This window comes from Coregonus clupeaformis, chromosome 25 (assembly GCF_020615455.1).
Source record: "Coregonus clupeaformis isolate EN_2021a chromosome 25, ASM2061545v1, whole genome shotgun sequence".
Taxonomy (NCBI): Eukaryota; Metazoa; Chordata; class Actinopteri; order Salmoniformes; family Salmonidae; genus Coregonus; species Coregonus clupeaformis.
Window position 1 is genome coordinate 20,686,210 of NC_059216.1, and position 16,900 is coordinate 20,703,109.

Below are 16,900 nucleotides of genomic sequence, written 5' to 3' on the forward strand. Positions count from 1 at the left end.
TGACTGGTTGACTGGATGTTTTTCTGGGTGTCTTCTTTCTAACCAGGTAGTTATTTTAATGTTCACTATATTTCTTGTCTGGCTCTAGTGGCCATTTCTGTTCACCCCCATAGCCTCTTAGGCAAGTGTATAGCCACTCTGCTCTGTGGAAGGGATTTGGTAGATGACATGTTGTTGCATAGCCCCCCTGCTCTGTGGAAGTGATTTGGTAGATGACATGTTGTTGCATAGCCCCCCTGCTCTGTGGAAGTGATTTGGTAGATGTGCATGTTAGCATGTTGTTGCATGATTGAGTGCATGGCACAGAGTGACCATGTCACTTGTTTTTCCCAGAAGCCACTTGTCTACCAATAGAGGTCCACGATGGAAAGGGAATAGGGTTCCATTTGACCAGGACCCATAGGGGATAGGGTGCCATTTGACCAGGACCCATAGGGGATAGGGTGCCATTTGACCAGGACCCATAGGGGATAGGGTGCCATTTGAGGTGCATCCAGAGCCAACAGTCACTCTTGTCTAAATAACATTAGGCCTCACTGAGATCTGGAGAGATTTCTAAATAACATTATGCTTCACTGAGCTTTGGAGAGATTTCTAAATAACATTATGCTTCACTGAGCTTTGGAGAGATTTCTAAATAACATTAGGCCTCACTGAGCTCTGGAGAGATTTCTAAATAACATTAGGCCTCACTGAGCTCTGGAGAGATTTCTAAATAACATTAGGCCTCACTGAGATCTGGAGAGATTTCTAAATAACATTAGGCCTCACTGAGATCTGGAGAGATTTCTAAATAACATTAGGCCTCACTGAGCTCTGGAGAGATTTCTAAATAACATTAGGCCTCACTGAGATCTGGAGAGATTTCTAAATAACATCAGGCTTCACTGAGCTCTGGAGAGATTTCTAAATAACATTAGGCCTCACTGAGATCTGGAGAGATTTCTAAATAACATTGACTTGGTGACAGGAAACCTGCCCTGTACACGTCACTCTAAATCCCATGGGAATGTGACACTATAAATCCCAACATGTACACTGGCTTCCTGTCACATTCCCATGGGATTTAGAGTGACGTGTACAGGGCAGGTTTCCTGTCACATTCCCATGGGATTTAGAGTGACGTGTACAGGGCAGGTTTCCTGTCACATTCCCATGGGATTTATAGTGACGTGTACAGGGCAGGCTTCCTGTCATATTCCCATGGGATTTAGAGTGACGTGTACAGGGCAGGCTTCCTGTCACATTCCCATGGGATTTAGAGTGACGTGTACAGGGCAGGCTTCCTGTCACATTCCCATGGGATTTAGAGTGACGTGTACAGGGCAGGTTTCCTGTCACATTCCCATGGGATTTATAGTGACGTGTACAGGGCAGGCTTCCTGTCACATTCCCATGGGATTTATAGTGACGTGTACAGGGCAGGCTTCCTGTCACATTCCCATGGGATTTATAGTGACGTGTACAGGGCAGGCTTCCTGTCACATTCCCATGGGATTTAGAGTGACGTGTACAGGGCAGGCTTCCTGTCACATTCCCATGGGATTTAGAGTGACGTGTACAGGGCAGGCTTCCGGTCACATTCCCATGGGATTTAGAGTGACGTGTACAGGGCAGGTTTCCTGTCACATTCCCATGGGATTTAGAGTGACGTGTACAGGGCAGGTTTCCTGTCACATTCCCATGGGATTTATAGTGACGTGTACAGGGCAGGTTTCCTGTCACATTCCCATGGGATTTAGAGTGACGTGTACAGGGCAGGCTTCCGGTCACATTCCCATGGGATTTATAGTGACGTGTACAGGGCAGGCTTCCTGTCACATTCCCATGGGATTTAGAGTGACGTGTACAGGGCAGGTTTCCGGTCACATTCCCATGGGATTTATAGTGACGTGTACAGGGCAGGCTTCCTGTCACATTCCCATGGGATTTATAGTGACGTGTACAGGGCAGGCTTCCTGTCACATTCCCATGGGATTTAGAGTGACGTGTACAGGGCAGGCTTCCAGTCACATTCCCATGGGATTTAGAGTGACGTGTACAGGGCAGGTTTCCTGTCACATTCCCATGGGATTTAGAGTGACGTGTACAGGGCAGGTTTCCTGTCACATTCCCATGGGATTTAGAGTGACGTGTACAGGGCAGGCTTCCTGTCACATTCCCATGGGATTTAGAGTGACGTGTACAGGGCAGGCTTCCTGTCACATTCCCATGGGATTTATAGTGACGTGTACAGGGCAGGTTTCCTGTCACATTCCCATGGGTTTATAGTGACGTGTACAGGGCAGGCTTCCTGTCACATTCCCATGGGATTTAGAGTGACGTGTACAGGGCAGGCTTCCTGTCACATTCCCATGGGATTTAGAGTGACGTGTACAGGGCAGGTTTCCGGTCACATTCCCATGGGATTTAGAGTGACGTGTACAGGGCAGGTTTCCTGTCACATTCCCATGGGATTTATAGTGACGTGTACAGGGCAGGTTTCCTGTCACATTCCCATGGGATTTAGAGTGACGTGTACAGGGCAGGTTTCCGGTCACATTCCCATGGGATTTATAGTGACGTGTACAGGGCAGGCTTCCGGTCACATTCCCATGGGATTTATAGTGACGTGTACAGGGCAGGTTTCCGGTCACATTCCCATGGGATTTATAGTGACGTGTACAGGGCAGGCTTCCGGTCACATTCCCATGGGATTTATAGTGACGTGTACAGGGCAGGTTTCCGGTCACATTCCCATGGGATTTAGAGTGACGTGTACAGGGCAGGTTTCCGGTCACATTTCTTTAGTGACACAGTACACACTGAGGATACCAAACATTAAGAACACCTTTTACCCTCAGAACAGCCTCAATTCGTCGGGACATGGACTCTACAAGGTGTCGAAAGGATTCCACAGGTATGCTGGTCCATGTTGACTCCAATGCTTCCCGCAGTTGTGTCAAGTTGGCTGGATGTCCTTTGGGTGGTGGACCATTCTTGATACACACGGGAAAATGTTGAGCGTGAAAAACCCATCAGCATTGCATTTCTTGACACGCAAACCGGTGCACCTGGTACCTACTACCGTACCCCGTTCAAAGGCACTGAGATATTTTGTCTTGCCCATTCACCCTCTGAATGGCACACAAACAAAATCCAGGTCTCAATTGTCTCAAGGCTTAAAAATCCTTCTTCAACCTGTCTCCTCCCCTTCATCTACACGGATTGAAGTGGATTTAACAAGTGACATCAATAAGGGATCATGGCTTTCACCTGGATTCACCTGGTCAGTCTATGTCATGGAAAGAGCAGGTGTTCCTGATGTTTCGTATACTCAGTTTATAATATCATATTATATATAATTAAAAACAGTAAACTTGTAAAAGATAACTTTGTATTTAATGCACCACTTTGAAAGTGACAATATCAAAATGTTGCTGCGATTTCTCATCATTGTTGCGATCATAAAGGAAAAAACAAAGGCCATATGGTGTTGGTTGTTGATTGAATGTGTACCCCCAACCAATACAAACATGTTGAGCTATGTTTGGGCCATGTAGATCCAACACAGTGAAAGCCATGAGCCAAAACGTCAATACAGGTAAATGCATTTTCATCATTGACCTATAGGTAGCGCTACAGGCCGACTGGGGCATTGCTAAAATGGCACTATATCAGGTTTTGTTCAACGTGAAAAATTGTACAAGTGTGCCAATTTTCACGCTTCTATACCTAATAGAACAATATGGTAATTATGGAAGCTTATCTACTGGACCAATGTCTTTCAGTTTATTATGGCTGTCAAGGGGAGGAGAGAAACCCCAGTTAGATGAGGAGAGGATAGGATAGGATAGGATAGGATAGGAGAGGAGAGGAGAGGAGAGGAGAGGAGAGGAGGAGAGGAGAGGAGGAGGAGGAGAGGAGGAGAGGAGAGGAGGAGAGGAGAGGGAGGGAGGAGAGGAGAGGAGAGGAGAGGAGGAGAGGAGGGAGAGGAGAGGAGAGGAGAGAGAGGAGGAGGATAGGAGAGAGGAGCGGAAAGAAGAGGAGAGGAGAGGAGAGGAGAGGAGAGAGAGGGAGGGGAGAGGAGGAGGATAGGAGAGAGGAGGGGAAAGAAGAGGAGAGGAGAGGAGAGGAGAGGAGAGGAGAGGAGAGGAGAGGAGAGGAGAGGAGAGGAGAGAGAGGAAGGCTCCCGTTATACAGAATGTTTGTCAATGGTTTGATTTTGAGGTGCTTTGAAGATCGCTAAAGTTTCAGCCTAAAGTAGAGGAAGATTGACAAGTCAGCTAACAGGTCTGCTTCCTCCAGCCTTCCTTATGTAAAACGTTGGATGTGTCCCAAATAGCACCCTATTCCCTATAAAGTGCACTACTTTTGACCAAGGCCCTTTGTAGGAAATAGGGTGCCATTTTGGATACATGCATTCAGGGCGCTACCATCCATGCTGTATGTGCAGAGTAGCTCAGCTCTGTCTTGGAACGTACTGGATACACAACCTTCACCTGATTGGGAAGGTGTGTATTACAATTAGGATATTACTGGTGTCTGCCGGGCAGGTATATTTCAAGAGAGGACGATGGTCTATACATAACACGGTGCCACCCTAACTACTGTGTTGCCTTGGCTGTGTTGCTCCAGGTCTAACTGTGTTGGCTGTGTTGTTCCAGATCTAACTGTGTTGGCTGTGTTGCTCCAGGTCTAACTGTGTTGGCTGTGTTGTTCCAGATCTAACTGTGTTGGCTGTGTTGCTCCAGGTCTAACTGTGTTGGCTGTGTTGTTCCAGGCCTAACTGTGTTGGCTGTGTTGTTCCAGGTCTAACTGTGTTGGCTGTGTTGTTCCAGATCTAACTGTGTTGGCTGTGTTGCTCCAGGTCTAACTGTGTTGGCTGTGTTGTTCCAGGCCTAACTGTGTTGGCTGTGTTGTTCCAGGTCTAACTGTGTTGGCTGTGTTGCTCCAGGCCTAACTGCGTTGGCTGTGTTGTTCCAGGCCTAACTGTGTTGGCTTCGTTGTTCCAGGCCTAACTGCGTTGTTCCAGGCCTAACTGTGTTGTTCCAGGCCTAACTGTGTTGGCTGTGTTGTTCCAGGCCTAACTGTGTTGGCTGTGTTGCTCCAGGTCTAACTGTGTTGGCTGTGTTGTTCCAGATCTAACTGTGTTGGCTGTGTTGCTCCAGGTCTAACTGTGTTGGCTGTGTTGTTCCAGGCCTAACTGTGTTGGCTGTGTTGTTCCAGGTCTAACTGTGTTGGCTGTGTTGTTCCAGGCCTAACTGTGTTGGCTGTGTTGTTCCAGGCCTAACTGTGTTGGCTTCGTTGTTCCAGGCCTAACTGCGTTGTTCCAGGCCTAACTGCGTTGCTCCAGGCCTAACTGTGTTGGCTATGTTGTTCCAGGCCTAACTGTGTTGGCTGTGTTGTTCCAGGTCGAACCGTGTTGTTTGTGTTGCTCCAGGCCTAACTGTGTTGGCTGTGTTGTTCCAGGCCTAACTGTGTTGTTCCAGGCCTAACTGTGTTGTTCCAGGCCTAACTGTGTTGTTCCAGGCCTAACTGCGTTGTTCCAGGCCTAACTGTGTTGTTCCAGGCCTAACTGTGTTGGCTTTGTTGCTCCAGGCCTAACTGTGTTGGCTGTGTTGTTCCAGGCCTAACTGTGTTGGCTTCGTTAATCCAGGCCTAACTGCGTTGCTCCAGGCCTAACTGTGTTGGCTATGTTGTTCCAGGCCTAACTGTGTTGGCTGTGTTTTTCCAGGTCTAACTGTGTTGGTTGTGTTGCTCCAGGCCTAACTTTGTTGGTCCAGGCCTAACTGTGTTGTTCCAGGCCTAACTGTGTTGCTCCAGGTATAACTGTGTTGGCTGTGTTGTTCCAGGCCTAACTGTGTTGGCTGTGTTGTTCCAGGCCTAACTGTGTTGTTCCAGGCCTAACTGTGTTGTTCCAGGCCTAACTGTGTTGTTCCAGGCCTAACTGTGTTGCTCCAGGTATAACTGTGTTGGCTGTGTTGTTCCAGGTCTAACTGTGTTGGCTGTGTTGTTCCAGGCCTAACTGTGTTGGCTGTGTTGTTCCAGGCCTAACTGTGTTGTTCCATTCCTAACTGTGTTGGCTGTGTTGTTCCAGGCCTAACTGTGTTGGCTGTGTTGCTCCAGGCCTAACTGTGTTGGCTGTGTTGCTCCAGGTCTAACTGTGTTGGCTGTGTTGTTCCAGGCCTAACTGTGTTGGCTGTGTTTTTACAGGCCTAACTGTGTTGGCTGTGTTGTTCCAGGCCTAACTGTGTTGGCTGTGTTGCTCCAGGCCTAACTGTGTTGGCTGTGTTGTTCCAGGCCTAACTGTGTTGGCTTCGTTGTTCCAGGCCTAACTGCGTTGTTCCAGGCCTAACTGTGTTGTTCCAGGCCTAACTGTGTTGTTCCAGGCCTAACTGTGTTGGCTGTGTTGTTCCAGGCCTAACTGTGTTGTTCCAGGCCTACCTGTGTTGGCTGTGTTGTTCCAGGCCTAACTGTGTAGGCTGTGTTGTTCCAGGTCTAACTGTGTTGGTTGTGTTGCTCCAGGCCTAACTATGTTGGCTGTGTTGTTCCAGGCCTAACTGTGTTGTTCCAGGTCTAACTGTGTTGTTCCAGGCCTAACTGTGTTGTTCCAGGACTAATTGTGTTGTTCCAGGTCTAACTGTGTTGGCTGTGTTGTTCCAGGTCTAACTGTGTTGGCTGTGTTGTTCCAGGCCTAACTGTGTTGGCTGTGTTGTTCCAGGCCTAACTGTGTTGTTCCAGGCCTAACTGTGTTGGCTGTGTTGTTCCAGGTCTAACTTTGTTGGCTGTGTTGTTCCAGGCCTAACTGTGTTGTTCCAGGCCTAACTGTGTTGGCTGTGTTGTTCCAGGTCTAACTGTGTTGGCTGTGTTGTTCCAGGTCTAACTGTGTTGGCTGTGTTGTTCCAGGCCTAACTGTGTAGGATGTGTTGTTCCATGTCTAACTGTGTTGGTTGTGTTGCTCCAGGCCTAACTCTGTTGGCTGTGTTGTTCCAGGTCTAACTGTGTTGTTCCAGGCCTAACTGTGTTGTTCCAGGCCTAATGTGTTGTTCCAGGTCTAACTGTGTTGGCTGTGTTGTTCCAGGTCTAACTGTGTTGGCTGTGTTGTTCCAGGCCTAACTGTGTTGGCTGTGTTGTTCCAGGCCTAACTGTGTTGTTCCAGGTCAAACCGTGTTGGCTGTGTTGTTCCAGGCCTAACCGTGTTGGCTGTGTTGTTCCAGGTCTAACTGTGTTGGCTGTGTTGTTCCAGGTCTAACTGTGTTGGCTGTGTTGTTCCAGGTCTAACTGTGTTGGCTGTGTTGTTCCAGGTCTAACTGTGTTGGCTGTGTTGTTCCAGGCCTAACTGTGTTGTTCCAGGCCTAACCGTGTTGGCTGTGTTGTTCCAGGTCTAACTGTGTTGGCTGTGTTGTTCCAGGTCTAACCGTGCTGGCTGTGTTGTTCCAGGTCTAACTGTGTTGGCTGTGTTGTTCCAGGCCTAACCGTGTTGGCTGTGTTGTTCCAGGTCTAACTGTGTTGGCTGTGTTGTTCCAGGTCTAACTGTGTTGGCTGTGTTGCTCCAGGCCTAACCGTGTTGGCTGTGTTGTTCCAAGTCTAACTGTGTTGGCTGTGTCTTTCCAGGTCTAACTGTGTTGGCTGTGTTGCTCCAGGCCTAATCGTGTTGGCTGTGTTGTTCCAGGCCTAACCGTGTTGGCTGTGACAGTGCTGTTCCCCATAAAAATAGAATGTCAGTTGAGTTGAATGTTAATAAAGCGCAGACTGAATTCCTGCTTTTACTTCCTGCTTTGCCCCAATGGGGACAGACAATAGAGATAAATAGAGGACTCATCTTTGTATCTGTGCCACTATAGCATCTGTGACAGCATAGGCAGCGCCATTCAGGCTATCTCCATTTTGAAGTAGTATTATTATTTTTTTTTCATGATTGGCTGATGATTGGCTGATCCCTCCTGATGACCCGGTTGGACATGACTCCAACAGGGTCACCAGGAGGGATTGGCCACTGAAGTTGGAAGTCCCACCCAGTTGACTTCATTAAAATGGTGGAAGCCCTGAATGGCTCTGCCCGTGCTAATATGGCCTTTTGGCCCCTAGAGGCCTCTATCGTTCTCTATGGGACAGACTCAAAATGGCTGCCAGACCAGTCCACCCATTATGGCGTCATTGACATGAATGGGGATGCCCAGCCCGTTCTATTCATTGTAATTCTGTGGTGTTCCCCAGCAGTGGCTGATAGGGGACAGGGAGACCCACTGTGGGATCATCTGTTCCAGGACACAGGGCAAGCCGGTGTGTGGCTCTGATGGGCGGAGCTACGATACCGGCTGTGACCTGCAGAGGGCGCGCTGCAAGGACCGCTCTCTGACGCTAGCACACCGCGGACGATGTCGAGGTGAGGATGAGAACCCACACACACACACACACACATTGTGTAGGAGCGCTATACAAAGCACACACACACACACACAGACACGTACACACGTGCACACACACACACACACATACACACACACACACACACATACACATTGTGGCTGGTCTTTGGTGTTTCAGGTAAAAACTCGGTGAGGATTGACCAGCTTCCAGTAGCTGCTGCTCCAACATCAGTGTCAGAGGGGAAGAACCTGGAACTGGAAGGTCTGTCTGTCTGTCTGTCTGTCTGTCTGTCTGTCTGTCTGTCTGCCTGTCTGCCTGTCTGTCTGTCTGCCTGCCTGTCTGTCTCTTTGGCTGCCTGTCTCTCTGTCTGTCTGTCTGTCTGTCTGTCTGTCTGTCTGTCTGTCTGTCTGTCTGTCTGTCTGTCTGCCTGCCTGTCTGTCTGTCTGTCTGTCTGTCTGTCTGCCTGTCTGTCTGTCTGTCTGTCTGTCTGCCTGCCTGCCTGTCTGTCTCTTTGGCTGTCTGTCTGTCTGCCTGTCTCTATCTCTGTCTGTCTGTCTGTCTGTCTGTCTGTCTGTCTGTCTGTCTGTCTGTCTGTCTGTCTGTCTGTCTGTCTGTCTGTCTGTCTGTCTGTCCTGTATGTCTCTCTGTCTGTCTGTCTGTTCTGTCTGTCTGTCTGTCTGTCTGTCTGTCTGTTTGTCCTGGCTGTCTCTCTGTCTGTCTCTCTGTCTGTCTGTCTGTTTGTTCTGTCTGTCTGTCTGTCTGTCTGTCTGTCTGTCTGTCTGTCTGTATGTCTGTCTGTCTGTCTGTCTGTCTCTCTGTCTGTCTGTATGTCTGTCTGTCTCTATGTCTGTCTGTCTGTCTCTAGTAGTAATATTTCTGTCTTTGGGGGGGCGCTGGTCCAAACTAGTGCACTATATAGAGAATAAGGTTCCATTTGGGACGGAACCACAATGCGGACAGAGCTTGTTGTACTCAAGCCCAACCCAGATCCATGTGATCTGCTGGTGATTTGCTGAATCTGCAATCCTACAGGAGGGCTGTGATTGGTTAATGACCTACAATGTACAGTTGAAGTCGGAAGTTTACATACACTTAGGTCGTAGTCATTAGGTTGTAGTCATTCAAACTCGTTTTTCAACCACTCCACAAATGTCTTGTTAACAAACTATAGTTTTGGCAAGTCGGTTAGGACATCTACTTTGTGCATGACACAAGTAAATTTTCCAACAATTGTTTACAGACAGATTATTTCACTTATAATTCACTGTATCACAATTCCAGTGGGTCAGAAGTTTACATACACTAAGTTCACTGTGCCTTTAAACAGCTTGGAAAATTCCAGAAAATGATGTCATGGCTTTAGAATCTTCTGATAGGCTAATTGACATCATTTGAGTCAATTGGAGGTGTACCTGTGGATGCATTTCAAGGCCTACCTTCAAACTCAGTGCCTCTTTGCTTGACATCATGGGAAAATCAAAAGAAATCAGCCAAGACCTCAGAAAAAAAATTGTAGACCTCCACAAGTCTGGTTAATCTTTGGGAGCAATTTCCAAACGCCAGAAGGTACCACGTTCATCTGTACAAACAATGGTACGCAAGTATAAACACCATGGGACCACGCAGCCGTCATACCGCTCAGGAAGGAGACGCGTTCTGTCTCCTAGAGATGAACGTACTTTGGTGCGAAAAGTGCAAATCAAACCCAGAACAACAGCAAAGGACTTTGTGAAGATGCTGGAGGAAACAGGAACAAAAGTATCTATATCCACAGTAAAACGAGTCCTATATCGACATAACCTGAAAGGCCACTCAGCAAGGAAGAAGCCACTGCTTCAAAACCGCCATAAAAAAGCCAGACTATGGTTTGCAACTGCACATGGGGGCAAAGATCTTCATTTTTGGAGAAATGTTCTCTGGTCTGATGAAACATAAATAGAACTGTTTGGCCATAATGACCATCATTATGTTTGGAGGAAAAAGGGGGTCGCTTGCAAGCCGAAGAACACCATCCCAACCGTGAAGCATGGGGGTGGCAGCATCATGCTGTGGGGGTGCTTTGCTGCAGGAGGGACTGGTGCACTTCACAACATAGATGGCATCATGAGGAAGGAAAAATATGTGGATATATTGAAGCTCAAGACATCAGTCAGGAAGTTAAAGCTTGGTCGCAAATGTGTCTTCCAAATGGACAATGACCCCAAACATACTTCCAAAGTTGTGGCAAAATGGCTTAAGTGGTTATCCCACTGGCTATAGGGTGACTGCACCAATTTGTAGTCGCTCTGGATAAGAGCGTCTGCTAAATGACGTAAATGTGCCCTTGAGCAAGGCACTTAACCCTAATTGCTCCTGTAAGTCGCTCTGGATAAGAGCGTCTGCTAAATGACTAAAATGTAAATGTAAAATGTTAAGGACAACAAAGTCAAGGTATTGGAGTGGCCATCACAAAGCCCTGACCTCAATCCTATAGAAAATTTGTGGGCAGAACTGAAAAAGCGTGTGCGATCAAGGAGGCCTACAAACCTGACTCAGTTACACCAGCTCTGAAGCTGGAGACACTTATCTCCCTCACTAACTTTAAGCATCAGTTGTCAGAGCACCTTACCGATCACTGCACCTGTACACAGCCCATCTGAAATTAGCCCGCCCAACTACCTCATCCCTATATTGTTATTTATTTTGCTCATTTGTACCCAGTATCTCTATTTGCACATCATCTCTTGCACATCTATCATTCCAGTGTTAATACTAATTGTAATTATTTTGCACTATAGCCTATTTTATTGCCTTACCTCCATAACTTGCTAAATTTGCACACACTGTATATATATGTATTTCTGTTGTATATTATTATTATTATTATTATTATTTTTTGACTTTGTTTTGTTTTACCCCATATGTAACTCTGTGTTGTTGTTTTTATCGCACTGCTTTGCTTTATCTTGGCCAGGTCGCAGTTGTAAATGAGAACTTGTTCTCAACTGGTTTACCTGGTTAAATAAAGGTGAAATAAATAAAATAAAATAAAATAAAAAAGCTCTGTCAGGAGGAATGGGCCAAAATTCACCCAACTTATTGTGGGAAGCTTGTGGAAGGCTACCCGAAACGTTTGACCCAAGTTAAACAATTTAAAGGCAATGCTACCAAATAATAATTGAGTGTATGTAAACTTCTGACCCACTGGGAATGTGATGAAAGAACAAAAAGCAGAAATAAATCATTCTCTCTAATATTATTCTGACATTTCACATTCTTAAAATAAAGTGATGATCCTAACTGACCTAAGACAATCAATTTTTACTAGGATAAAATGTCAGGAATTGTGAAAAACTGAGTTTAAATATATTTGGCTAAGGTGTAGGTACATTACCGACTTCAACTGTAGGTCTATTTCCCTGCTTTGAGAGGAGCTGGCAGCTGTACTGTTCTCTTGCGTTACAATATCTTAACTTCAATCATCTCCAAACTGCACGCAGAGACATACAAATGGTATTGATGAGTTTGTCTGACTGGGGAAGTAGATAAACGACCTAAATCTTGAAAGCAGCAGGATCCCTTTAAAGCTGGAGTCCATAGTGGTGAAACTGCCACATCAGTTTGCGATATTACAAAATCAAAGATGTTACTTTAGACAACAAACATTGTTTTGTTTTTTCTCACGGACATCATTTCTTCAAAAGTAACAGAGCCCACTCTGGAAATGTGATGTTATCAAAAAGGAGACTTTTGAGATATATATAATAATATTATTATTTACACTTTTTGGTGATATCCAATTGGTAGTTAAAGTCTTGTACCATCACCGCAACTCCCGTACAGACTCGGGAGAGAGCCATGCGTCCTCTGAAACACGACCCTGCTAAGCCGCACTGCTTGCTTAACCCGGAAGCCAGCCGCACAAATGTGTCGGAGGAAACACTGTACAATTGGCGACCGAAGTCAGCGTGCATGCACCCGGACCACCACAAGGAGTCGCTAGAGCGCAATGGGACAAGGACATCCCTGCTGGCCAAACTTGGACGACACTGGCCCAGTTGTGCGGCGCCTCATTGGTCTCCCGGTCGCGATACAGCCTGGGATCTAACCTCAAACACTGCGATGCAGTGCCTTAGACCTCTGCGCCTTAGACGGCTTGGCCTTAGACCGCTGCACCTTAGACCGCTGCACCTTAGACCGCTTGGCCTTAGACCGCTGCGCCTCGGGAGGCCCTGAATAATAATATTTTTTATGTTGAATAAATTAATGTCAAACATTTTATTTCAGAATATAGATTTGGGATTCTTGAAAGTCGCGACATTCCTTGTCTGGCAGGGCAACATTTTTTAAATAGTAAAATAAAGACATATTTGGTTAAATTATTTGAATTAAAAAATTACATTTAAGGGATTTTTATAAGGGGAAATATTTGTTTTGGGAATGCAAAAAATATTTTTGATATTATTCATTTCCATGTCAGCTCTATGCTCGGAAATGCCCTTGTCCGGAGCAAAGGATCCACATTTCTAACTCTCCAAAAAACTGTTTAAATTGAAAGAAACTGTCAATAATGTATATTAACTGAAAAAGGATCTTATGAAAAAGGATCTATCTTGCAATAGCCCTCTGTGACTTTAAATAATATTTCTCTCAAAACTGATTCCTAAAAGATGTGTCCGGAGATTTGGTCAACTTTGTCCGATTTGTCTAAAATACTAAATTAATCAGGAATTAGCAGGGTCAGTTATACCATTACAATACCAGTCAAAAGTTTGGACACATCTACTCATTCCAGGGTTTTTCTTTATTTTTTACTATTTTTTACATTGTAGAATAATAGTGAAGACATCAAAACTATGAAATAACACATATGGAATCATGTAGTAAGCAAAAAAGTGTTAAACAAATTAAAATATATTTTATATTTGAGATTCTTCAAATAGCCACCCTTTGCCTTGATGACAGCTTTACACACTCTTGGCATTCTCTCAACCAGCTTCATGAGGTAGTCACCTGGAATGCATTTCAATTAACAGGTGTGCCTTCTTAAAAGTTAATTTGTGGAGTTTCTTTCCTTCTTAATGCGTTTGAGCCAATCAGTTGTGTTGTGACAAGGCGGGGGGGTATACAGAAGATAGCCCTATTTGGTAAAAGACTGTCCATATTTAGGCAAGAACAGCTCTAATAAGCAAAGAGAAATGACAGTCCATCATTACTTTAAGACATGAAGGTCAGTCAATACGGAAACTTTCAAGACCTTTGAAAGTTTCTTCAAGGGCAGTCACAAAAACCATCAAGCGCTATGATGAAACTGACTCATGAGGACCGCCACAGGAAAGGAAGACCCAGAGTTACCTCTGCAGCAGAGGATAAGTTCATTAGAGTTACCAGCCTCAGAAATTGCATCCCAAATAAATGCTTCACAGAGTTCAAGTCACAGACACATCTTAACATCAACTGTTCAGAGGGGACTATGTGAATCAGGCCTTCATGGTCGAATTGCTGCAAAGAAACCACTACTAAAGGACACCAACAAGAAAAAGAGACCTGCTTGGGCCAAGAAACACGAGCAATGGACATTAGACCGGTGGAGATTTGTCCTTTGGTCTGGAGTCCAAATCTGAGATTTTTGGTTCCAACTGCCGTGTCTTTGTGAGACGGGGTGTGGGTGAATGGATGATCTCCGCATGTGTAGTTCCCACCGTAAAGCATGGAGGAGGAGGTGTTATGGTGTGGGGGTGCTTTGCTGGTGACACTGTCTGGGATTTATTTAGAATTCAAGGCACACTTAACCAGCATGGCTACCACAGCATTCTGCAGCGATACGCCATCCCATCTGGTTTGGGCTTAGTGGGACTATCATTTGTTTTTCAACAGGACAATGACCCAACACACCTCCAGGCTGTGTAAGGGCTATTTTACTTGGCCTCCACAATCCCCCAACCTCAACCCAATTGAGATAGTCTGGGATGAGTCGGACGTGAAGGAAAATCAGCCAACAAGTGCTCAGCATATGTGGGAACTCCTTCAAGACTGTTGGAAAAGCATTCCAGGTGAAGCTGGTTGAGAGAATGCCAAGAGTGTGCAAAGCTATCATAAAGGCAAAGGGTGGCTATTTGAAGAATCTCAAATATAAAATATATTTTGATTTGTTTAACACTTTTCTTGTTACTACATGATTCCATATGTGTTACTTCATAGATTTAATGTCTTCACTATTATTCTAGAATGTAAAAAATAGTAAAAATAAAGAAAACCCTTGAATGAGTAGGTGTGTCCAAACTTTTGACTGGTACTTTAAATGACCACTCATGGTCTGTAAAGTTATTTTGATAGATTTAAAAACCCCAATATTGAAATCACCATGGTCACAACCATAAACTGTCAACTCCAGCTCCATGATAGATTAAGATAGGATATGTATTTAGGTTCAAATATGTTTATTTTAATTAGGTTTAAGAGTCATGAAGCAACTGAGGAGAAACTAAATTGCTACTGTGTATACCACTTGAATGAAGAAGAAAAATGAAATTTTTGTCAACTCCGTAAAACATAAACTCAGTCAGATTTTTGTCTAACGTCAACTCCGTCAGAGTGCTGTAAGATCTGATAAAATTGTTATGTTTTTATTGGGGATTTTCAAATGAATCATTTTTCTATATTTTACAAATGTTTGTATTGAATGTGTGTATTTGGTATCAACTCCGTTAGGGGCTTGTCAACTCCGTCACTGATAACCCTCTTACGATACATTTTTGAATCAATATTCGTAAAAAAATATTTTAATCACTGTTTGGCAACATTCCTGTGCTAGACGTAAGGGATAACGTTTGCTTTATAAATGTTGTTTTATGTTTTTTTTTAAATATTACAAAAAACATGCCAAAATGCTAACGAAATTAGCCCTGGGGCATTATGTGGAGTTATAAAAATACATGAAAAAATATGTGTGGAGATTTGTATCACATATTTGAATAATCTAATATTAGAAATTAACAATCATGGCCTTTAAACACTTGTTGAACAATAAATGTACAAATAAAAAGCATTTTATGGTGTCTGGCGGCGTTGACATAAATCCAGTTAGTTGCATTTTATGAAAAAAAATTGAAGAATTATAAGGTTGTTCCTTTACATGGTGGGACAGCTGATACTCTGGTCAAAATATATATTTGAAATGTTGTTAATATTAAGAAAAATATATTTATTCGAAAAGTATAGATTGTCCCGTCTTTCAAGAATCCTTGAAATGATATTTCTCTGTAGAATGCTATGTTTTGCATATTTGAAGACACGTCAGTGAAGTTAGGAACGTTTGCAGATCTGATTTTAGAACTTGCCATAAAGAATCTCGCAGTAATATGGTATCATTGATACATCCCCATGTTAAAAAGGAGACAGGGGTAGACCAAAGTATCAGCAAAAAAAAAAAAAAAAAACTGACATAGAGTTTATACTTCCTATTCCAATCATAATGTGGGGTCAAAATAATGAAAAACTATCTACCAAATCTATTCATCTTAAAATGTTGATTACTTCTCCTTGCCACTATCATTCACCTGATGTAAAACAAGACAGCAATTGTTTTGCTAACGTATGATGGGGGTCCCTGGGTCGCCGGTTTGCCTGGGAGGGGGTTCCTGGGCAAGAAAAGGTTGAAGACCCCTGGACTATCAAAATATATATTTTCAAATGCTGTTAATATTAAGAAAGTAGAGATTGTCCCATCTTTCAAAATTCCTGAGATATACTCCATATTTTAGAGCACACTATAAGGAGTATAATGAAACCAAGATGTAGTTTGCGCCATGTACGGTTCACGGATCATGTGATCTAACAGGAAGCATGTATAGGTCTAAAAAAGCGCTTAAAACATTTTCATCATGAATTTAAAAATAAATAATAATAAAAACAATAATAAAAAATAAATAATAAAATAATAATAATTTAAAAAATATATATAAAAATAAATAAATAAATAAAATATATATATATAAAAAAATTTTTTTTGTAAAGTGCTTGTCCCACTGGCTATCATAAGGTGAACGCACCAATTTGTAAGTCGCTCTGGATAATGTAAAAAGGCATGTTTAACATTTTTCCTCCTAGTGAAGTTTTTCATGTGAGAATTTACAGAACAATCTGTGATACCAAAGATATATTTTCGGGCCATGCTGGCGTGGAATCGCCCACTATGTTTTTAAGCGTCTGGAATGTGCTGTCAAATGAAGCGTTGAGTATTTTGTCCTTCCAGTATAAAGTAGGTGCACAGAGAGCGTGTATTGTGAGGCGAGCCAGTGGGTTGGGATGTTGTTTCAGTGAATGCAAGTACAGATACAGGATGTTAATTTTAGCCAGTTTGTTACAGCAGGAAAATAATCTTGCAGCAACACGAAATGTGAATTATTATGTGGATTATAATTAATTGAAATTTTTTGTAGGGGTTTATACATTTTTCGTTAGGGCAAATCAAGTCTAAAATGTCAAAGTGGATTTAACAAACTTTAGAAGCCTTTTTAAAACTCAAATACAATACATGTTTTCAAAATTCAGAGCAATTAAAGACTGA

General features: G+C 43.8%; 1 protein-coding gene across 6 annotated transcripts in view; it reads left to right on the forward strand.

The window, feature by feature from the left end:
- Positions 1–16,900, forward strand: part of smoc1 (SPARC related modular calcium binding 1) — a 206,994-nt gene that overhangs the window by 31,029 nt on the left and 159,065 nt on the right. For 5 of the 6 annotated variants that reach the window (XM_041847373.1, XM_041847377.1, XM_041847378.1 and 2 more), the window contains exons 2-3: positions 8,200–8,368; positions 8,530–8,613. In XM_041847373.1, the coding sequence (XP_041703307.1) occupies positions 8,200–8,368; positions 8,530–8,613 (253 nt within the window). The remainder of the gene's footprint in view (positions 1–8,199; positions 8,369–8,529; positions 8,614–16,900) is intronic. The other variant, XM_041847376.1, reaches the window with a different exon arrangement.